At 40.4% G+C, this 23,423-nt stretch overlaps 1 protein-coding gene across 6 annotated transcripts in view; it reads left to right on the top strand.

The window, feature by feature from the left end:
- The window catches only part of tcf4 (transcription factor 4), a 249,336-nt gene that overhangs the window by 4,158 nt on the left and 221,755 nt on the right, over window positions 1-23,423 (top strand). For all 6 annotated transcript variants that reach the window (XM_085166088.1, XM_085166086.1, XM_085166089.1 and 3 more), the window contains one exon: window positions 1,465-1,537. In XM_085166088.1, the coding sequence (XP_085022214.1) occupies window positions 1,465-1,537 (73 nt within the window). The remainder of the gene's footprint in view (window positions 1-1,464; window positions 1,538-23,423) is intronic.

Raw genomic sequence — 23,423 nt, 5'->3', positions numbered from 1 at the left:
CTTTGAGTTTTCTTCTAAAATTTACAGTTGCATCGGTTCTCTAAATTTCTATATATTTAAAAATGTTACTCTCTAAAGGACTTGAACGTTAGGGACTTGATCTGGACTTGGAGTGGGAACTTTGATTTAAGATACTGACTTCTGGACTCCCCTCTTCCCATGACTTGGAACTTTCATGTTTTGATGAAGGACTGGATTTGGGATTTGAGTTTTCACTTGCTGGACTTACGTAGGTACTTGACACTGGACTTGCCTATCTTCTCATGATTAGGAACTTGCCTGTCTCAACATTGGACTGTTGACATGTTTGTCTTGATGTGAAATATCTTCTCTGCAGGACTTGACCCTTACTCATCTTAACTCTGGGATCTTTTGACCTTGCATTGGGACTTGGCTTTTAACTTTTTGGAATGTGACCTTTGACCCCTGGAACTTGCACATTTTGATGAAGGACTCGACCGTTTCACAACATAATTCATAACATATTGCTCTTGATTTGGGATATGATTTTTCACTTGTTCGAGTGCACTTGCCCTGGACTTGCTTATCTTCTCATGGACAGGACTTAGACCTTGCTTGTCTTTACTTGGGACATGACTATGATTGCATCGATTTGGGTCTTTTGACTTACTGGAGCTTTACCCTTGACCTTTGTTGGATTTAAACATGACCCTGGATTTACCTGCCAGTCTTGATGTAGCACTTGACTTGAACATGTTAGTCTTGATATGGGTGTTGTTGCCCATACGTGCACATGCGTGACCTGGGACTTGTTTGTCTTCACTTGGGACTTGACTATAAACTTCCTGGCATTGTTTTGGATCTTGACATTTAACTTCCTTGACCTCTCCTGGGATATGACCCTGGACATACCAGTTAGTTACAAAATTGTTTTGCAAAACTGCATCTTTTTTTTCCTTAAAAAACAAAACAAATGGCATAAAATCCTTGGAAAGATGTATACATTGGTTTCATTTTCCTTACAGAGTTCCTGAAGTTCTTGTATAGCAGTGAGAACTTCTGTGACAACTTTGGCTTCTTGAAAAACAAATGGGGCATTTCTCAAAGTCAAGTGTTTGGCACTCGAACAGATGTATCTTATTAGTATTAAATCAACCAATACCCAGCCCTAGTCACGTTGGACACTTTCCTTGGTAACATCCACACAAAGATTCCTTCCAAAACAAGACATCATGCATTTAAAAAACAGACAGTATACCCTATGGAGAAAAAAAAAAAAAAAGGGGGGGGGGGGGGGGGAGTACATGTTACCATTAAATTTATGACATTTCCTAATAAGACCATAATGAGATGAGGGGCTGACAGCTCTCAGCCAAATGTTGGATTGGCGTTTTGGAATGAAGCTTTTCACGTGTAGCTGCATTGACGTTTCTGTAGAGATGTGTCTTGCTGTGTGCAGTGTCAGTGCTCTCGGAGGTAATGTGCACTCTGTTTGTCTTGTAGATGTTTTCCCCTCCTGTTAGCAGTGGAAAGAACGGGCCAACCTCCCTGGGGAGCGGACATTTCTCCGGCTCAAGTACGTCAGCTTTCTCTTTTTTTTTTTTCCTCCCTCACTTCATCATCTCCTTTTTCTTCTTTTTCTTCTTCTTCTTCTGCTCTTTTCCTCAGCCTCCTCCTCTCCTTCCTCTTACACCTGCTCACTGCTGCTTTGTTTGCTGTTTGAATTTTCTAATGTGGGTAACAGTGTTCAATACGTGGATATGCAGTTTTTGGTTTTTATGCTGTGTTGCATTGTGGGTTACTTTATATTTCAAGCGGACTTGAAAGCCAAATGAGATTTGGCTTGACAATTTAAGAACACAGCTTACTCATACTGTTTATATTTTTACATTACTCGTATTGTGTACAAACAATAACATTGCTTGGTTTGATTATATGACTTTGAATATGCTTAAATCTGTCTCATAATACTTTCCTACATTGTTTGTAGAAAAATGGTTTCTGTATTATGTATTTTATTTAAACAACAAAAAACAAATCACCCAGTTTCTTGAATCTGGGGACATTGTTGTTTTTAACATTATTCAAAAAAGAGGAAGTAGATAATTCTCGAGTTAACTCACAATATCGATTTTTATTTTTATTTTTATTCCCGCTTTATTTCACATTATATAAGTATATGAATGCCAATCTTGGATAAACGATGATGTGATTTTTCTGACTTTTTGGGGGGGGGGGGGTCCCATCTGTGTTTCAGCTGCTCAGGTTCATTCCTGAAGGACACTTCCTGTTTTTCTGATTTGCCGCAGTCGTTCTTTCCTTCCTGTGTTGTGGAGATCAGTTTGCTTTGTTTTGCTACGCGCTGGTAGTGTTTGTGTCAAACAGGCACGGTTTGGCTTCGTCAGCGGTGGAATGTGGTGGCTCCAACTTGAAAATGTGGATATTGATAATGCTGATTCATAATGTTGTGTCTGGCTTTTACCCTCAGTTCAGTCTGATAAAGTGTTTTAATTCATTCAATCAACCATTTATTCAGTTTCGTTAAGGAGTCTGCATTTCATTCATTCAGCAGGTCAGTGATTAAATATGGCACACAGTCACTGAGTGCATCAGCGAGGTTGTAAACTGGTCAGAGAGTGAGTCAGTGAGTCTTTAGGTATGTCATGTTATTGATTCATTCATCCAGCCAGGCAGTTATATTCTTAGTAGGAAGTACTTCAGAGGGTTGGGTGTTATTTAAAAGTTTTTCACTCAGCCAGCGTCAGTTCAGTAATGGGCGACTGCTGTGCATCATCCCTAACCCCCTGCATATATACGCTCAGAGAAGTAAATACAAACCACCCATTACTTTTTTGTTTCAAACTGATCGATGGATACCTTTTAGCCACTACATGAAAAAGCATGAGGTGATAACACATGTTTATTAAATGATCAGTTGCACAACCTGCAACTTGTATGGTGCTAGTCACACCATGCCGACCTAGGGAATGTGGACTTCCACACTGGCACACTTCCACACATTTACCTGTACTGAACATCAGCCATAAAATGCCAGGTCACCACAGCTACATTTTCTAGCTGTTCATGATAAGACTTTTCATTAGTTTCCGTCTAAACCTCTCCCCTATTCCCCAACACACACACAAAAAAAATGAAAGAAGCATCACCTTGTAGCACTGCTCAGCTATTGCACTTAACACAGAGTTGAATTTTCAAGGAGTTAAACCAGAAAACTGGCGAAATTAAATTATGCAAAAAAAAGTGTTAACTGAACCGTTAAGTTAGCAGTTGATTTATGTTAAAGTAGCACTAGTTTTGATTAAGTAGTAATACTATTCTGTCATCCTAAAGTTAATTCAGTCTCTTAGATTTATGGTGATCCGCTGGTGACAGGCAGGAATACCAACCTCCACGCAGAGACTTATTTATTTGGAACAATAATCAGTCTCAGTCCTTCCACAAAGGTTTATTAGATGCTTCAAAGCAGCGTATGCCATGTATCTTAGAGCTCAGAATTACTAAAAGAAGACAACAGTAAAACTGCTGGACCAACATGGCCTACTTTAATTTAGTTTATACGTTTAAATGTTCCCATGCTAATAACTCTGGACTTGATCGACTGTCAACTTGACTTTAGTGAGGTGCAGAATTAAAAGAGAAAATTGAAAAAGCAAAATATTGTGTATTCTGTCCCAGTTTGTTTGTCAGTTTTACCACCATTACATATGACTTCTCACATCGTGTTAGCTGTAAGTTGTGTCTTTTGGGGGGCATGGCCACAGTTAGCCAGCTTAGCGTTTTAAGTTAGAGATTACAGTGTAAGTATAGTCCAGAGAATGTAAACACAGTGACGTCATAGTCATCATTAGCTGGTACTTGTTCAGCGGCATGTCAGTTTTCACTCATTGATTGAATTTGTCACTTGGTTCTTATTATATCTGTTTTGTTTTTTGTTTTTTTGTATTCAGGATTGCTTGTTTGTTTGTTTGTTTGTTTGCTTGTTTGTTTTTTCATATGTATGGGAAGAATGGATCTGGAGATTATTGGATTGGATCCTGTCTGAGCTGAGCATGAAGTCAAAGTTCTTGATTTACTGGCAATCTACATTGGTACCCCACCCATTGTATCAAAAGTGAGCTTTTTTCAATGTGTGTCTGGGATGAGCCTTAGAGATACGGACATCTGAGCAGGATGCCTCCTGGGCTCCTAGGTGAGATGTTTCAGGTACATCCAACCATGAGGAGACCCTGGGCCTGATCTGTCGCAGGAATACATCGGTGTACCACCAGAAGAGGAGGAGGTGATCAGGTCCAAAGGAGGTCTGGCTATCTTTGCGTGGACTGTTGCCCTCTTGTGCAGCTCCTTCTGCTGATGAAAAGTAGAAAAATAGATAGATAGATGGACGGGTGGTCTTAATGTATCCAAGATACATTCAGAAAGGGCTGAAATCCACTTATTGAAATTGCCTCCTGGGGATATCTAAGATCCATTCTGGCCAGATCCAAGACTGAAAGCAGATTAGGGCAATAAACTTGTACTGTAGCTGTTTTCCATGAAAATGATTCATCCATTCATTTCTGCTCCTTTGTGGTTAGCCATTACTCTGTTAAATTAGCAAAGCTATTATTTTTGTTACCAGACATCTTCTTCAGCATTACTCTTCTGCTCTTTTTTTGTTTAGCAGTTTTGAAACAGCTTCAGCCTTTGGACTGGTTGAGACTTTTGATCACATCAGCTGAGATGCATATATGTAAAAAATATTTGCTCCGTGATTTTATCAGTTATCTTCATGAAAAATAATGTTACTGAGGTGCTGTAATTAATTGTAATAGTATCCTTGGAAGTGCCTGCTATGCTTCTGTTCTGGTTCAGCCAATCAAGTGAAAGGATGAAAAAAGAAGGCAGATGCTGTCCTGTGCATCCTATACTGTATGTTGATAACATTTGCAATGGGTACGTAAAACAAATTTGCATTACTCAATGAGGTGCATTCATGTTAATAAGCACATACTCTCCACCTTTTGCCACTTCTGATCCTGCCACCTCTGTGGTTGGATGCATCATTCTTTGCTTTGAGATCACATTGTACGTTTGGGTGCATTTTCCTCATGTGTTTCACAGGATTGCATTGCGGTATGTCTGGTGTATGTTCAGCAGCATCTGCAGTGCTTATTAAGCAACCTTCAGCCACCATACCAGTAGGATACTTTCTGTTTAAAGTCTTTTCTGGAAGGTCTTCACAGAAAACAGCCGGGTCCTTTCTGTTGCTCCCGCTCCTGTTATTTGCCTCTAAACGGCGTTCGGAAGCCATTTTGTTAGTTGGCTGGAATACAGAGAGATGGCGAGGCATCTTCTTTGTTTACTGCGTCGTTGTGTGGTTGTTGTTGTTTGTGCTCCGCGGTTTTGGTGATGTTGTTTGCTCCTGTGCCGTGCATACAAATGCGAGGGAGGACGACAAATGTTACGATTTTTGGCAAAAGAAAAAAAAAGTCTCAGTTTTGCTGAATTTGTAGCATTTTTTAGGCCTTAGGTTTGCTGCCTCAAAGTGTATCTTCATGTTAGGGTTGTTGTTGTTTTTTTTTCTTTTTCTTTTGATACAGGAACACACCGTGGAGTCACACGCGCACACGCTTACCCTACTATACAAATCACACTGTGTTTCCCATACACACACATCTAAATATCCTCATGTACACACACGTGTGCGCGCGCTCTGCTCACCCCTGCTGTGGCTTTCTGCAGGCCTCGGCATTTTGATGAGCCTGGTGCTGTTTGTGAATGCAGCTAATTAGAACTCTATAGACCTACACAACCATGAGAGGAGCGGTTTCCAAAGGCTGGGTTGAGGCCATAGGCTGGGACGTGCTGACATGGAATGGGATCCATTCACTGTAGACTGACAGGAGTTACTCTGCTTTGAATGATGCGCTTTCATACATTTGAAATTTTGTGTTCATGCTCAGTCTTGTAAAGTATTTACTTCTGTTTGTAAATGCATACCTTAAGCTGTTTTTACTCTTCCAGTTAATGTCACATAAATGATGATTTCAAACTTTGATCGTACAAATTCTTGATGTTTCATAAAAAGAGAACTTTGTGTTTCTTCACACAGCCAGTAAGTAGGCCTACCTAAAGTTAGACTTTAGGAAATTAAGATTTCTATTAGCTAATTTTCAATCGGTTTCTTTACTTCTCCGCCGTAAAAGATTGATGGGACATTGTTGTCACCCTGCTGAGTCAAAGGTCAGGGGACGTGGACACCTACGTTTGTGAATGTATCAATGTCACATTGGTGCTGTAGGTGCATCTACTAAGAATCTCAGACGAGTTCAAATCTCAGTGATCTCCACCTCGCGGTCAGGGGTCAGTTCACGTTTTCTGAAAATCGGGAAAAACATGACTTAAAAGGCCAGTAGTATGACTCAGAGCTTTGGTAGCCATACTACTGAATGATCCTGATAAGTTTAGAAATGTCAATCAAGAAAACATTTGTGCATATATAAATGAATGGATACAACATCATCTCATCACCTTATTATACCCTGCTCTATGGGTACCCTCATAGACCAAATGATGCAGCTGAGCATAATAACCCAATAACATTTATCACCTTTTGATAAAGCATTACAAGTTAATGCAAACCTTTCTGCTGCTCATAAATTTCTCTGTAGACCCTTGGTACTCTAAAAAACGTGCTGCATAGGTTCCAGTGTAAAGAACATGTAATAAAAGCACTGATTTTCCATAATATTGTAAGGACACAGGTATTTGCACGAAAAGTAGGTGACGGATTTTGTTCTTTTCAAAGGTTACGTTGAATCGAGATGACGTTTTGTTGAGCTAAGCGTGCCCAGTATTGGTTGTTTTTTCACTTGAGCTGATTTAATGTTAGCTTGGCTGTTATCTTAGGATGGTGGCACATGAGATTGACCTGTATATTAGCAGAAGTGTCTGCATCCTTGTTAAAAAAAAAAGACTCTACAGTAATATAGAGAAAATCCCAACAGTCAGACGACCGTCTATGAGCTGGCAGTTGGGCAACAGTGGAAAGGAATAACTCCCTTTTAACAGGAAGAAACCTCTGTCAGGACAAGACTCAGCAAGGTGAATGTTGCTACATTCAACCTGCTGTTAGTTAGCAAGCTGATTTACACTCACTTACTTAGAAAAGACCTATGAAAAGGATCTCTTCCAAGCCTTTTTAGGGCATCGTTTAATTGTACCCTGATGTGAAATTTTACTTTAGTGTGAGAATTAAATGGCCCACTGATCACCGAGCAGTACCTGCTTTCAGTGCAGTTTTTGATCTTTGGTGCTGTGGGCACTGCTCCACAGTAATTCACATTTCCACTAACACATGTCTTTGTGTTTAAATTCCTATATATATCCTAACTAAAGAAAGTAGCCCGTCTCCAAGTCCTGTAGAAAATAGGTGGTGAAGGAAAGTTTGGATGTAAGAAGAGCCTGGATAAAAGCAGAAAACACTGAGGTGTTGAATATAAAAATAACGTCTCAGTGAGACGATGCAGAGGCCTAAAAATATTTTGTAGGATTTGGTTTATCTGATGCTTTTGAGGATAAGGAGTGACATTTTCCCAACCATGTATTTATGTAGAGATTGAACTCTGAAATGACAGCCTTCACACAAAGCTGTGAATGTACCTCTCCATGTAAGCCCTTGTATTTCTGCCCATAAATTCACCTTAAAACACAAAAGCATCTAAACATGAACACCGCACAGTCTCGGTTGACATGCTCAGCCCACGGTCATCACCAACCAGGAAGTGGATTAGGCGTTTTAATTATTGAGAGATTTCGCCGTTGTTGTTGTTGTTTATTTTGGGATCATCCCTGGAAAGATAATGCACACTTCAAACTCGGTGTGTGTGTGTTTCTAATCTCCTCCTGGATGAAGCCGTTCAGTGAGCGGCTTCACTCTGCCTGTCAAAACCACCGCCGCTGCCACCACTCGTCTATTTCAGGTCTTGGCTGGTTTTGGTGTTTTCCTCTTTTTTTTTTCTTTAAAAAAAAAAGCCGTTGTAACCTCTCAGATCCGCTGTTTGTCTCCCTGTCAGTGGTGTTGGAAGGCGACCGAGATGTGTGTGTGCGTGTGTGAGCGAGCGAGAGCGTGTAAATGTGTGTGTCCTCAGCAAAACGAAGGTTGAGCATTGGAAAAAAGAAATGAGTGTAAGAGATTTGAGGCATTGATTTTTGAATTGTCTGTCTGAACAAGCAAATATGTGTGGGCAGGTGTTTATGTGTGTAGTTGGGACCATGGAGGGTGGGGGTGGGAGGAAAGAGAGGTTTGGCAGTGTGAGGGCAAACCATCAACCCCGCTGTCATGTGTCTTAAAGTTGGCACTGAGAGATGAAGGAACTGTTTCCTGGAAGCAGAAAGAAACAAAGGTGACAGAGGAAGGAAAGAAGGAAGTAAGGAAGAAACAAAAGATGGAAAGAACAGAATAAGAAGAATTTTAAATAATTAGACACAGAAATAAAATCAAATTAAGATGAAATAAGGAATAAAAAGTTGCGCAAGTAATAAAAACTCAAAGAAATTGTGTAGTAAGGAAAGTAAACAAGGGATGGAGCGGAGCTAATGGAGAAGTAAGAGAGGAAGGGGTAACAATGAAATGGAAAGAATGAGGGAGAAATTTTAGAGGGACGTAACATGAAAGGAAGAACCGAAAAAGGTTGAAAAGTTGAAAGGAAGCAAGAAACAAAGGAAATGGAATATAAAGGGTTAATGGAGAACTGATTAAAAAAAGTAAGAATTTAATGGTGAGTTAATGATGGACAAAAAGAACAAAATTAGATGGTAAATGTCAAAAGAAACACAGGAAATCCAAAAATGGACAAGAAGGCATAACTATAGCAAGAAGGAAAAGAGTGAGGAATAAGAGAGGAACGATACTACTAAAGGCGTTTAAGAAAAGACTAACACGAGGAAGGAGGGAACTGATGAATCAGTGAAAGGAAGCAATGGGAAAAGGAAAAGGGAAGGGATATGAAGAAATTAAAGATAGTAAAGGTTAGCAAAGAACTGAAACAAGGAAGTATAAGACAGACAGAAAGAAGACACATTTTGAAGTTTGGTGCTGGAGTGACTCAAACCAAGACTGGGATTGGTGTCCTGTCCTTTATCATTTCATCATCATCGTCAGTATTTTAATTATTACTACTACTACTACTACACTTGCTGTGTGCTTTTATTTAAGGAATACTCACAGGTTGTGTTGCTTGACTTCATCAGAAAACCAGCAAACTGCCTTTTTTCTTTTCTTTTAATGGGTTTATTGTAAACCTTTTCTGACCTTTTCAGAGAGGCAGGACTCATCAGCCTGGTCACCAGGAGGGTGGAGAAGAACTGTGTTGCTTTCTGTGGTGCCAGCAGAATACATGACATCACTAATGTTATGGGTTAAGAGGTTGCTGTTATTTCCTGGATTTCCTGGAGTGGACCAGGTCACTCAAAGCCAACATCAGAACCTCCACATGTAAAGTACTGTACTGTAGTTTTTAAACAATGTTTACTCTAAACCATGTAGTTGCACATGCTCATAGTTCTAAAGATGATTCAAATGAAACAGTCTGAGGCTGAAAGCAAATCTTCCTTAAATATGAGCCAAAAACAGCCACCGCAGTGTGGCTTACTGTTGGGTTTTTGTGACATTTTGGCCAGCTCCTGAGCTAGATGGCACTGAGAAATAAGATATTCCAATGTAAATATACAAACAATACTTTTGAGAAGAACAAATCCATAGCAGCATCCGTGGCAGCACGGTGGCACGGTGGTTAGCACTGTTGCCGCACAGCAAGAAGGTCCTGAGTTCAATTCCCACATCAGGCCGGGGTCTTTCTGTGTGGAGTTTGCATGTTCTCCCCGTGTTTGCGTGGGTTCCCTCCGGGTACTCCGGCTTCCTCCCACTGTCCAAAGACATGCAACTTGTGGGGATAGGTTAATTGGAAAATCCAAATTGCCACTAGGTGTGAATGTGCGAGTGAATGTAAGCGCGAATGGTTGTCTGTCTCTGTGTGTTGGCCCTGCGACAGACTGGCAACCTGTCCAGTGTGTGAAGCGAATGGATGGATGGTTCCTCCTTTAAAAACATCATCTCTTTGAATGATCACCAAATCAGTAAGCTTTATCCCGTTTTATTTTTGTCCCACCTTCCACCCCAGTGTCTTCTTTCTTTTCCTGTCAAAACCAAAGACAAACAGAAGAAAAAAAAACGCAGCAGCTCTGTCGCCTTTGCCAGCGAGCTTCACGCATTAGCAGAGAAATTTGGGCAAGGGCAGATACAGCCCCGATGGCATGCCTGATTTTTGTTCTCCTAATTGGCATAGCTTATTAAGTCACAGTTCACAGCGGAGAAAAAAGGGGGTTGCTTTAATAATATCCCCTCTCCCGTTTGATTTGATGCACTTGTACCGAGACAGATAACGCGCTTCAGCGCGGCGAGTGACGCCCCCACCACCACCCTCTTGTCTTTATTCAGTCAAATCTGCCTCCGTTACGCCCGTCACTCAAAAACACCCCGGCTGGTCGCTTTCAAAATAGAGATGGAGAGCAGGAGCCAGTCGCTCAATACCTCACCCTCCCACCTTCTCTCTGCCTCTGAGGCTGTTAAATTGTCTCATTTCCCCGGCAAGGCGATGCAGAACGACTCACAAAAACACCCAACCATGCTCTTAATTGTGGTGCGGATTAGGGATTAATAGGCGTTTTTAGCCATAATGGCAAATATTATTAGCCCCATTTGCTTTTCTAATGCTAATAATGACTCTGCTAATAATGTCAGTGATTTCAAGGTTAGCGCCTGTAAGTACTCGGCATGGATTTGTGTGTTTTTTCTTTTTCTCAAAGCTCAGGAGATTGACGTGCTGCTTGCTTCGACGGGCCGGCTTGCTACCGAGTCGGAGCTCCATATGTTTTCCCCGAAGACGACACTGAAAGGTTAGGGGCTGGGCTGAGATCTTAAGTTTAGAGTAGTCTTGCTTTTCTCAGTTTCCACTGAGCTTGGTCCAGTTAACATCTTTTTTTAATTTGTTTCTGTGTTTTGGGCTTCGCTTTCAACAGAAATGGATTAAAAGAGGAGACACCGATCCTCTGTTTCTGGTGACTTGGTGAGATAAGCTGATAAGCCAGACTTTTTGTGTGAGTTCAAGCTAACTTTGTTGGGTAGTTGAGAGGTGAGGAGTTGCAGCTAACTTGTTGTTTAGGCTTGCTTTGGTTATTGTCAGTGAAAATGTATGCAGATGCGAACTGATCCAGTGCTTCTGGTTAAAATAGAATAATTTTCTCTTGCTAAACTGAATTCTAAAGCTTTAGTTTGAGTTTATTTGACTGTGTTTCGATCAGATTTTTGTTTTAAGGTAGGAACAGTTTCTGGTCGTTGGTTCTTACAATCCGGTGATGTTTCCAGTTCAAAAAAGAACAATGCAAACTCGTGTGTGAGACCTGTGTGGAAAACATTTTATTCTGGGCTTGGTGTTTGGTTCAGTTTAAGCACCAAAGTCACCTGTAAGGTTTAGGCTTCAGTTACGCAGTTTATGAGACTAGTTGGCGACCACTGGTCTGAGATAAAAATGTATATTTCCTCACCACTTGCGAGTTGTTGCTGGAGGTTGCTGTGGATTTTTTGCCAAAGCCCAATCAACTTAGGCCTAGAGACCAGTCAGGGACCTCCTGCCTCCTTCCCCAGAGTTTATTAAGCAAACTGTTTGATTAATGGTTTCAGGAGGTTGCTGGCAGTTGCTAGCTTAGTTGCTTAGTAGTAAAACTGTGAAAAGTGCACCTGGTAACCAGTGTTGGTCAAGTTACTTGAAAAAAGTAATTAGTTACTTAATTACTTAGTTACTTTTTAAAACATGATTTATCCCCTAAATGGGTAATAAAGCAATAGCTCTTTCAGCCCAATTCTACTTTTTCTGCATAATTCATCATATAAAATGTAATCAAATGAAAAAGTCTCTTTTTAAAACTTGTTTTGTTAGTTATAATCTTTTAACTTTATGCATCAAGCAAACATTAAATTATATGCAACATTCTCTGACTGGAAGAAATTTGTTTAACCTATTTTCTGCACATTCCAGCATATAAAATAAAATAAAATCGTTTTTTGTGTTTACACTCAGTCTTTCAAATAGGTGCAAGTGAAACACAGCAGAAAATAAATAAAATCAAAGACTCAGCGGTCCTGTTGCTCTAGTTTCACCTGTATAACAGGAGTGGGACAGGCAGAGGTTTGCCCTGGTGCAGGTGTGCTGCAGCGGTCAGTGGAAGGATCCGGCAGTTTCTCTGTGAATTTCACATTCCAGCGGCAGCGTATTTGGTGCTTGCCCTAAAAAACGTTTAGGGTTTTTTTCGCTGTAAAAAGAAGTTTTCTTCCCACGCAGTGAACAGCGGACGTTTATGTTTTCGTCACTTTTTACGGAATTAAAGGTCAGTACTTCCACGCTTTAAACGCGGCACGCTCATACTCTCGCCGCACTCGATATATTATCCATTTTTGATCTGCACACAGCTGTTGCCACGAACGTCACACTCGCTTACGTCATTGTCATGAGACATTCTCGCAAAAAAAAATCACGGTTTTAGTAACGCAGTAACGCAGCGTGCTTGCGGGAAAGTAACAGTAATCTAATTACCTTTTTTGCAATAGTAATCCCTTACTTTACTCGTTACTCGAAAAAAGTAATGCGTTACTGCCCATCTCTGCTGGTAACAACCTGGTAACTGAGACCATCTTTCTTCATAGTAAACTTTTGAAATGCGTTTGTTGCAGTGGTCAGGCACAACTTTACCTTGATGGCATCTGTTCACCTTTCATGCTGGCTAATGGTGACCATGGCAACTAAGGCAATGTAAGGAGGTTTCTGTTGCAACAACCTCTTTGTAACCAATTTCAGTCAGGGACCAGTCAGGGAATACACATTTTTCTGTAGCGACTGGTTGTCAGATGGTCACTAACAGGTCTCCAAGCCTTTCTGACTGAGTCATTAAATAAAGCTCTTGGTTTGGTTTATAATATGGCATTCACACCATTAAATCCCATGTAAGAGAGCTTCCTTTTGGTCAGCCATGGCATGGGCAGTACAGTAGGTTGTCTAATAACTAATACTTCATGTATTTCTTCAGCACATGGCCTCTCCATGTGTAATGTATTCTATCATTCTGCATGTATAACTAATTCTAAGATCAACTGACCAGTACTAGCTAATTTCATTTTTATACACTTTAAACATATTTTAGTCACAATATTACCGCAAGTTGGGACTGTCTTCACATTTATTATTATTGCACGTCCAGCTGCAAAAGGTGGCTTTGACTTGTTGTAACCGGATGTCAGAGATAGATGTGTAAATGGTCTGTAAGTTTAGTTTCGCTGATGTTTTGGACGGGTGCGCCAGCAGTGTTGTGTTACTTTGTTAAGCACTTTGTAATAAGTAGACTGAAGGTCGACAAAGTGGCAGTGTTTAATTGCTGGTCTTCATCAGCTTTTGGCTGGCGTCAAAAGTGAATGTTTTTAGAAGCATCTGTTGTGCACCTGCAGCTGGTTACCTGTCTGATTTGTATGCTTCAAGTATAAACCAGTCATTAACTGTGGAGAGTGGTTTGGAAGACAGACAGCAAAGTGAACACGCTTTTTCTTTTCACAGGGCAAATATGAATAAAGATTTTATCAGCAAATATCTAGTTTCAGCTGTTTAATGTCTTGATTCAATTATTGGACTGAAGAGCCAATATTCCTCAGCTTGACAATATTTTGATGGTAGCAGTTTACTGCCATTAGCGAGTGACATGCCTATCCCTTCAAGGTCATTTTCAGTTGACAAGGTGTTGGTAATTAGCTGTTAATGCTTGAAGTGAAATGAAGAAGTTAGGAGTTTTTACAGTCTGTACAGCTGCAGCCATTTGATCTCCATTCTGTGGCAATTTTATGTTGCCAGTTTCTCTGGCACTGATGCAGAAAAAGGGTATCAGCATTCTTAATCCCATCTATAAAGCCACAGTTGGCTCACTTTTCTAGGCTCAGGGGACAAACAAAAGTTCCTGTTGATAGTTTTACAGATGTCCCTTGGACAATTATAGATGTTGAAAATGCTTTTTGGCATGCAGGGGATATTTTGGTTGCAATAGACAGTATAAAACATGGACGGGGTTTCCCGGTCAGAAAAATGAATCCAATGCTGAAGTGCTGTAAACCCGTTTTCTAGTTTAAAGCCAATTGAAGGTGATAGTTGCACAAAGACTTCCAGTCCTATAGAAGTCTATGGGGAAAACAGTTTCTGATTTGACCTGTCAATAAACACTTTCCTAATGAGTTTATGGGTGCAGTCGCTCATTTCAGGCCATACTGAATAAAAACACTAAGTGTCTTTTCTAAATCCCTATCATACTATATTTCAAAATGGAGAATTATCTGAGGCAGGCTCATTGTCTACAATAGACGAGTCGTTAGCCAATGAGCAAGTGGTTTCACAGTTAGACCCACCCCTGGGTCTAACTGTGAAATCACTAAATCAGACGTATGGAGAGAGAGCTGGAACAAGAGTACATATTAACAGTCAATAACAAATGGCTGTTATAAGTTTCACCTTTTAGCATCTATGATGCCAACAGCAAAGAAAAAAGTAAATAAAATAGCAAAAGACAAAAGAGAAGAACCACTGGAATGTGTCAGTTTCAGGCAGAGCCTCTGTTTGAAGTGTGTGTACTGTTAGTGGCCATAGTTTGATATTGTAGAAGATTCATAAAGTATTTATTATTATTTTGGCCAACAAACAAGATAAGGAAATGGGAACTTATAACACCTGTTGACACCAGGTATATCATATCTACATCATGACAGAAGTGCCATCATTGCTACATGGTGTTCATATCTTTTTATTAACTGAACAAATATTATCCATGCTATGTTTCTTGCGTATCAAAGTTAGTGCTTTCAGTGCTTTCAGTGCTTTTGAGGAAAGAGCATTTACAGCAGACAGTACTGTAGTCTATTTGCATAAAAAAGTTAAAATGGAAAAATGACCAATGACTGATATGTGTGATGGAGACTAGATACAAGGACAACTGCACTGTGTGCCCCAGGACAATTTCCATTTGTTACAAAGGAACTTGTGACGTCAAACAGCATGTGCTGGCAGAACCAATCATTTTGTTCAGATTATTAATTGCTTTCATATTTTGTAAAAAGAGCAAATATGCAAACATAGCACAGAAAATTAAATTATGCCCTTAAAACGAGGGGTCTATGAGGACTGGGGGCTGGAGGATGCAGAACAAAATGTGTCTTATTGTTTTTTTGGAATAAAATATTATGTTGCTTAATAGCATATGCCAGCTGTGGATTAACCTCATTATAGTGCTTAAAGTACCGTTGCACCATTTTTCCACGCAGTATTGATGATATAAAACATATTTTTGGCTCTGACACGTTGATATTAAGGCATTTGTGGTTTGAAAAAGTATGTCGAACGGCAGCATTCTACTTGTACCTGCAGATCATAACCTTAGCATTGTTACTATGAGCATGCTAGCATGTAGCTTCAAGCACTGCTGTGCACTGCTGTGCACTGCTAAACCTCAGCCTCGCACATCAAGTGGCTGCACCTTTTTGTTGAGTTATTAGTTACATTCACAGGTGTCTTTTCTTTTCCTGCTCATTCACACAATCTGCTCATTTCCTCTCCTCCAATCAGCTGAAGGTAACTGAATACCACCGTCACCTATGCTACCCCTACCCCAACCCTCACCCCCCACCCACGGTGATCACGGTTTCAGTCCTCCATCTCCGGGATCTTTTGGTGAAACCTTACGTCTCTAGGCCTCCTTATCGGCTGTAAAATAGCCTCTTCTTCTCGCTCTGCGGTCGGTCTGTGACGTGTGCGAGGTGTCGTGTGTTTCGGTCGCCGGCTCCCACACCTGTTCGCTCATATCGGCGGCGGTGGCGGCACAATCGCAGTCACCGAGCCTAATTACCCAGTCCTTAAAAAATAAAGAGACAGGGAACGTCAACCAGCCTGCCTGGCAATTACAGCGGCGCTCAACACCTCTCTGCAACAAACACCACTCCAATTAGAGGCAGCCAACTTATTCTGGGAGGCAGCAGTACATGTGTGTCTGTGTGTGTGTTTATGCTTGTAAGTGCGAGTGTGTGACAAGCTAAATTGTTTTGGGAGATTAAAACCTGTGTGTTTGGTGTGGCAAACGAGGGGCAAAATGAATGCGTGCTTGTGAATGTGCGTGGAAGTTGCTAAAGTGAGGGAAGAAGAAGTGCATTACGGGAATATGGTGGCGAAGGTTTGGGAATTAGTTCTGGTGTGGTCACAAAGGCCAATTCCACCCACATCTTTAGCGAATTTCCTGCCCCTGATTCAGCTGTTCTTCACCCTAACTTCCTACTGTACACATCAGCTGCTTCACTTCCTCCTTTCTTCCTCTACCTTCTTAACTTTTTCCTTTAGAGGTTTTTCTTTTTCCTGTCTCTCACACCTTTAGTTTCTCTTTGACCTTCTTGTCCTCTTTTTTTCATCTCTTTTTCCTCAACCTGACTTTTGTTCCCACTTCTTCTTCCCACCATTTCCCCTGCTTCTACATCTTTATCAGCCTTCTTCCTATTCTTAAGATTATTTGCCTTTTTTTACTCACACTTCTTCCTTCTTCGTGTGTTACTGACCTGCTCACTGTTCATACTGTTTCCACCTCTGTTTCATCCTTAATCCTCCTGATTACTTCTGATTTCATCGTCCTCTGCATCCTTTTTTGTCTTCAGTAACCTTTTGTATGAACACTCTTCTTCTTTCTTAGCATCTTCCTCCTGCACATGTTTATTATAACCTTCTTCATCAGTCCCATCTTCCTCTTGTCTATCGAATGGATTCTTATTTTATTCAACTATCTTCTTTCACGCCCACTCCTCCTCCTCCTCATCTTTGTTATTCTCCAGTCTGTCTTTTCTGTTTTTCATGCTTCTTTTCCTACATTTCCCTCCCCTTCCACTTAGTTTCTTTTTTCACCCATCCATCTTCCTCCTCGGTTTCAGGCTTCAGCTAAACCAGCAGACTGTTGTTGACTCACTTATTGTCCTTGTTCTGTTGCATGTTTCCGCAGACAAAGTCTTTCCTCTAAAATTAGACCTTTATTGATGCTCTTTGGGGTATTTTGAGTTCAAAACTTCCTCCAGTCATGTGACATGTTTGCCATTATACTTTGTATTTGCTCCTACCCTTCAACATTTGCTGTCTCTTCCTGCTTCTTTCCCACATTTCCTATTCCAGTTCCTCCCCAGTGACCTCGACAGTAAAAAACTCAAATCTGACCTCAGGGGTGATTTTGTCAGTGGAACAGGACAGGAAGGACATGGAAGAATAAAATCAAACACATTGAACCATTTGCAAACTTATTGAGACAGAATTGCTTTCTTTTGTAGGCAGACACTAACCCTTGATCTCTCTAGCATTAATCTGATAAATGATAAAACATCACATTTTATCTTATTACTTTCAAACAGCAAAAACATGATGCATTGATTATTCATGCCACACTTTTATTGAAATGTTCATCTTTTTGGTTATTTAACTGACATAAGCCATAATTTCGTGTCAGGACAGCCACTTAAAGCCCTGCTTAAGATTAGGCTCTGGTTTGCCAGCTGGTGCTAGTATACACTCAGGTTCTTTGCTAGCTTTGTGTTATCTGTGCAGACACTTGTAACACGTTCATCTTCCTACAAGTGACATCTAACAGATTTGTTATATTATTACAGTCAATCTTGTTCTGATAAATTTACCAGGATAGATGTGGACCTAACACCAAAGCAAAGACCCACATGTAGCGCCAGGGTTTGCTAGTTATAATAATGTGCACCATAGCTTCAATTTAATCATCGTGTCCTGTAAATAAAAGTATCATCCACATCACAGTTCCTGAAAAGTTATAGACCACTCTTTCATTTTTTTCCAGGAAAGACATGATCAATAAATACTAAAACTTAAACACAGTGAACACGTAATGGGTCTGAGATCAAGGTCAAGCTCACACTTGCCCTTTTACAGGCAGGATGGATCATGATGAGCTACTACATAACTGACGCTCTGGTTTCTTTCTATTTTCTGCCCAGAGTAAAGATGATTGAAGAACCTCAGAACAGAATGTTAACTGTAATGTAATTACTGGGTTTGCTACAGTAATAAGTAACATACTACGTTACAGAACACCCCCGCTGATTGTGATATATCATATAGCAACAAAGATAAAAAACATTGTAAGAGAAAAATATAAAACATGTTTTCACTTGCAAATGTTTTCTCCTTGCACAGTTTTGGCATTTCTTTCACTGGAAAAATCGAAACGCATCACAAGCTCGGGTCTATTTATGTGTGTGGGTATATATAGAAAGGCAAAATCTAAAACATCACACAAAATTGGTGGAATCAACCTACGTATGTTTTCTTACTGAAAGCCCACTTTGCAGCTTACGTGAAAGCAAGACATATGTGTGATATAAAAGGAATGTATCAAGGCTATTGTATCTAAATTCTAAATTAAAAACATCCTGTTTCCTCCCTGATCTTCTTCCTTTGCTTCCTGCTTTTCTTCCATTTCTCCCTTCTGCTGTTTCAACTCCTCGACGTTCACCTCAAACGGAGATCCGCTTGAACTCGCTCAAAGACAGACTTGCAGGTTTTGGACGTCGTCGCAACCTGTTTGTTGAGATCATTTAATGTACAAATTGATTTGAGCTGACTTGCCAAAGACACACTGAACCTTCACACTGCAGAGATCAGTGGGTTAAACCATCTGGTTCAGAGTTAGGGGTGGGATCGAGGACGGAAGCGGCACAATGGTTCATCCCGGCTTTTGTTTTATTCTCAGTTTTTTGGCAGCGAGGGCACCAGAGTGGCACTGCCAAGTCCCCGAGTGTGTATGTGTGGAAAAGGGGGGTTGGTTGGAAAATATATAGCCTCTCCACACACACACAGACACACACACCAAGCACACAAACTGACACACGTGCACAAACACACACACAGACTCTAAATTGTCTGGAACACCCCTTCTGCCATCTGGTCCTGTGACGGGCCAGACACAGTGTATGGGTGTGTGCGTGTGTGGGGGGCATTATTGTGTTTTTGTTCATCCATGTAAGAGGGGGGGAGAAAGAAAAACACACTCTCTTAAAACACACACAGCAAGATTAGCAGTAAATTTATGCCCCAGTCTTTGGCTGTGTTTGTGTTAATTTGGATGTTCTTCCCTGACGTTTAATTGGTGTTTAGGTCCAGTGTGAAGCTAGTTTATTTTGCAAAGTCCCAGTCTGCTTTCTCTTGTTTCAGACACTCAAAATGAATCTAGAACTGAAGACAGGAGGTCAGAACCTGCTGATCAATTATACTGATTATTTTTATTACCTTTGCTTTTCTTTATATTTGAATTTGATCTGCAGAATTATTTTCTGTATTTATTTTGCTAAATTAAGATAAGAAATATTTTGTTATCTTGGTGTTTTAAACACCAAGAGAAACACAGAGAAACCCCCCCTCTTTACTCTCTATTGGAAAAGTAACTTCCTGCACCTGCCAAAGACACACACCTGCCCTTTCCACTTCCTGCTCTGTCCTTCGTTTCTTTGCTTCCCTAAACCCCCCCCCCCCCCCCCCAGCAACTTTGGGGGCATGTCTTGTAGTACTCGGAACTGAGCGTCTAACTTTGGCAGAGGTGATGCCTTGCTAAGTGGAATAAAGCCTTCTGCTCTAGGAGACTTGCTCAAGAGAACTGTGCTGCAAGCTGTGAGCGTTTCATTGATAAAATAGGGAATTTTGGCAAATGCACTTAAAGTGAATGCAGCAAGGAAAGAAAGCTGAAAGGAGAGGAAAAGATGGGTTGCCTCAGTGTATTGGTGTGTGTGTGTGTGTGTGTGTGTGTGTGTGTGTGTGTGTGCTGAGACACATGCGGGTTGACCTGAAGAGACCAGACCGCTTCTTCCTCATTGGCTGAAGAACATCTGGCAGCCTGTGTGTGTGTGTGTGTGTGTGTGTGTGTGTGTGTGTGTGTGTGTGTGTGTGTGTGTGAGAGAGAGATACCACATTGATCTCCCTTCTCACATTCCACACTGTCAGGACTGAAAAGCAAAAACGCCTCACTCCAAACATTTGCCTCTCTCTCCCTCTCTCTCTTTCCATTCTTTCATTCTTCCCTTCATCTTTTCATTTTTTACTTCTCTCACTCTGCTCACTTTCTTGCTACTCTCTTCCTTATGCCTCCCCCCTTTCCCTCTTCCTCTCTCAATACCCACTTCAGCATGATAGCAAACTGCCTTCTCTCAACCCTTCTGTGCTGTAAAGCTAAAAATAAAGGTTTCTTTGAATATAACATGTTTACAGTCAAATATGAGAAGGCGAATAAGTGAGACTGTGCGATTTAATCCACAAAGATCTTTGCTCCTACATGGTTGCCTTTTATAATATAATATTTTTTTGGCATCGTGGACTGAACATACCAGACAAGTCTAGGACATGGTGTACTGTTCTATCCCGACATGACTGCATGTACACAAAAAAAATGTCTTCCACACTCTGGATAGAAAGCTGTTACATTGCACGCTGCCTGCTGTGTGATCGGCCACAGTTCAACGGTTAGCAAGTGGCACTTGATTTGATGCAGCAAAGTTTGGTGGAACCCTGCCGCTTCTGAAAACGTTATAAATGCTGCCTCGTTTTGTGGACGCTAAAACAGTGATCCGTGGGGGGGGGGTTAATTTGAAATAGTACCAGAGACTTGTACTTGACAGGCCACACACGTTGAATCGTTAGTGATGGCACTTTGGGAAGTAAATTATATGATCATCATTTCAAAATGGGAAAGATTTGCACCTGGAATTATGATTGGCATCAGTTGAGAATTCACTTTAATTCATCGAACAATATTTACGACTGTATTTGTTGTGCTTAAGGACTTGAGACTTGACTTGTTCTGATAAACTCAAATTTGACCTTTGACGTGAAATTTAACTTCAGATTTGGTTTGACAAATCTTAGACTTGTTTTATACTTGAATAAATGACAGGGACCATGTCTTGAAATTACCCTGAACAAATGTACTTGTCTTAGATTACTTGAGGCTCGAGGACTTGAAACTTTCTAATCTTTGCAAACTTTATCTGGAATCACTTAAAAGACAAGTTGATTATTAAGTACAACTCACCTGCAGCAGTTTTACTACCTGGACTTGATGCTTAATTTGAAATTTGCTCTGCACACATGATTATTGCTCTAAAACCCTCTAAAGAACTAAAGAACACTGAGTTGGTTTTTTTGAGATTGAAAGTTTGTGACAAACTTGGAAATTCACTTGGAGGAAATGACTTCAGGCCTGTCTTGGACTTACCTCAAAAAGACTTGCACAGAGCTTTGTTTGGACTACGATCAGACTCAAAATTAGGTTTTGTTAATTTTCTAAACTGGCTGCTTCACTTCACTGAATTATCTCTGAACCACTGTGGAATATTAATTGAAAAAGTTGAGAATTACTGGTGTGCATTTGTGGTTGTTTGTCTTATTTGACAGCTTTGTGTTTGCAATAACTTCAGGCTAAAACCTCCACTTCCACACAGTGGTTTTAGCCTTTGGTTAAGAGGATGTTAAAGAGGACATTAGTTAGCTGTTTGTGTTTCTTCCCCCCCTTAGACTTTCCTCTTTTCTCTTATTTTCCGGCCTGCTGCCTGTTGGATGGCCATCCTTCGACAGCTTGAAGCCATTTGAAGGACCAATTATCCAATAAATGCGGCTTTATGAAGTTCTATCCCTGCTGCTGTGTTCTTGGAAGGCAGAGGTGTATATCAATAAGATTTACAACACCCAAGCTTTAAAAGAAACAGCCACCATTTGGAAGGATGTGACACCTTACTTCTGTAAAGCAAACAAACACATTTGCATTATAGTGCAAAAAGATAACAAAGCATTAGAGTGCTTTGTTATTTCGGTTGCCAATCAGAAACCAAATGTTAGTGGTTGGGAAGCAATAAAGCTAAAGAACTGATCTACAAAATTACATTACAATGCCAGAAGGGATTTGCTCCCATCCTGCCACAAGGTCCAGCAACTGGTGTTGGGTGTTTATCTCAAAGGTTTTGGATGGTATTGAAGTCAGAGCTCTGCGCAGATAAATCGTTCCAGCATGTCCCACAAATTTGGACGATCACTTTTGTCAAACTAAATTTGTATGATGCAATTATTTGAAGCTGCTGGGGCCTAGCTGATACTTTATAGCGTGCAGCATTGTCAGTATGCTTTGGCATGTTTTTAATTAAATCTTTAGCCGGTATAATTATTTCTTAAATTCTTAATTATGTATAACTTCTGTTGGTATGTTTTGGTCCAGTTAAGCTAATCAAATATCTTTACCAAGATTCAAACTTTGAAACTACTTTGACTCCTGTAAATTTTTCTTTTCTGTTACAAATGTGAGACTTGACTTTGCAGTTAAAGACGAATCTGAAATGGCTTGGAAGTAGTTGACTGAAATAACTGTTCTTTCCATGAATGACTTTAACTTTACACAGACTTTCTATGACCTGAAGTCTATAGACAGATCTTGCATATGAATATGCAGAGCGTGTAGGCGATATATCTTACACCAGAATCAGCTTACTCTGGTATTCATTTAATACTTCTGTAGTTACATTATGGGCTGTAAGTGTAGTGGTTTACACATTTGCCTTATAAGTAAAAGATCTCTAATTCAGTCCCAGGAGGAGACACAAGTCCTTTGGGCGCTGCATCAGGAAGTGCACCTGGTGTAAAAATCCTCCAAATCAAAACATTCAGAGTTAGCTGTTGTGGCATGTGATTTTCCCCAAACACCTTTTAGTCAGATAACAATGGATGAGCTCTTGGAGATCTTCCTCCAAGATTGAAACGGCATCTTTATCTGATTATGTTGCCTGAAGACTGCAACCCCTGACTTTTAAGATCTCTAGCTGCCTACTGCATGCATTGCAATAAGAATACCCTTTTTTGTGCAATTCTAACACAATTTTCAATTTCTTTGATCCATTTTAAGTTGTGCTCATCTCTTGGAAACATCATCTTGCTACAGATACAGTGCAAATGTACATTTAAAAGAATCTGGAAGCTGTGTTTTTTTTCCAGTAGCGTAACTCTTTAAGACAGAAGTTTATGGGTGCGGCCAGAGGTTAAAGTACTTCACTCAGGACTGAGGAGGCAGAACTAATTACTTCAACACAGTGAAATTTGATTAAGACCACCTTTTTGCCCTAATTCATCATTCTTCTGGGGAAAAAAAGGTGCACTCTGTGTGTTTTGGAAGCAGGACTCTGGAACAAAGATCACTAAATCTTCACTATGAGAGTATTTTTCTTAAAAACAGGCGTTCCACTCCCTGTTTCCTCAATAAACTGCTTCCTTCTCTGAGTGGTTGTTTAGGTTGTGAGTCTT

Source organism: Neolamprologus multifasciatus, chromosome 7 (genome assembly GCF_963576455.1).
Source record: "Neolamprologus multifasciatus chromosome 7, fNeoMul1.2, whole genome shotgun sequence".
NCBI lineage: Eukaryota > Metazoa > Chordata > Actinopteri > Cichliformes > Cichlidae > Neolamprologus > Neolamprologus multifasciatus.
Note: the sequence above shows the minus strand (reverse complement) of the source record. Positions and strands in the feature narration are given on the sequence as shown.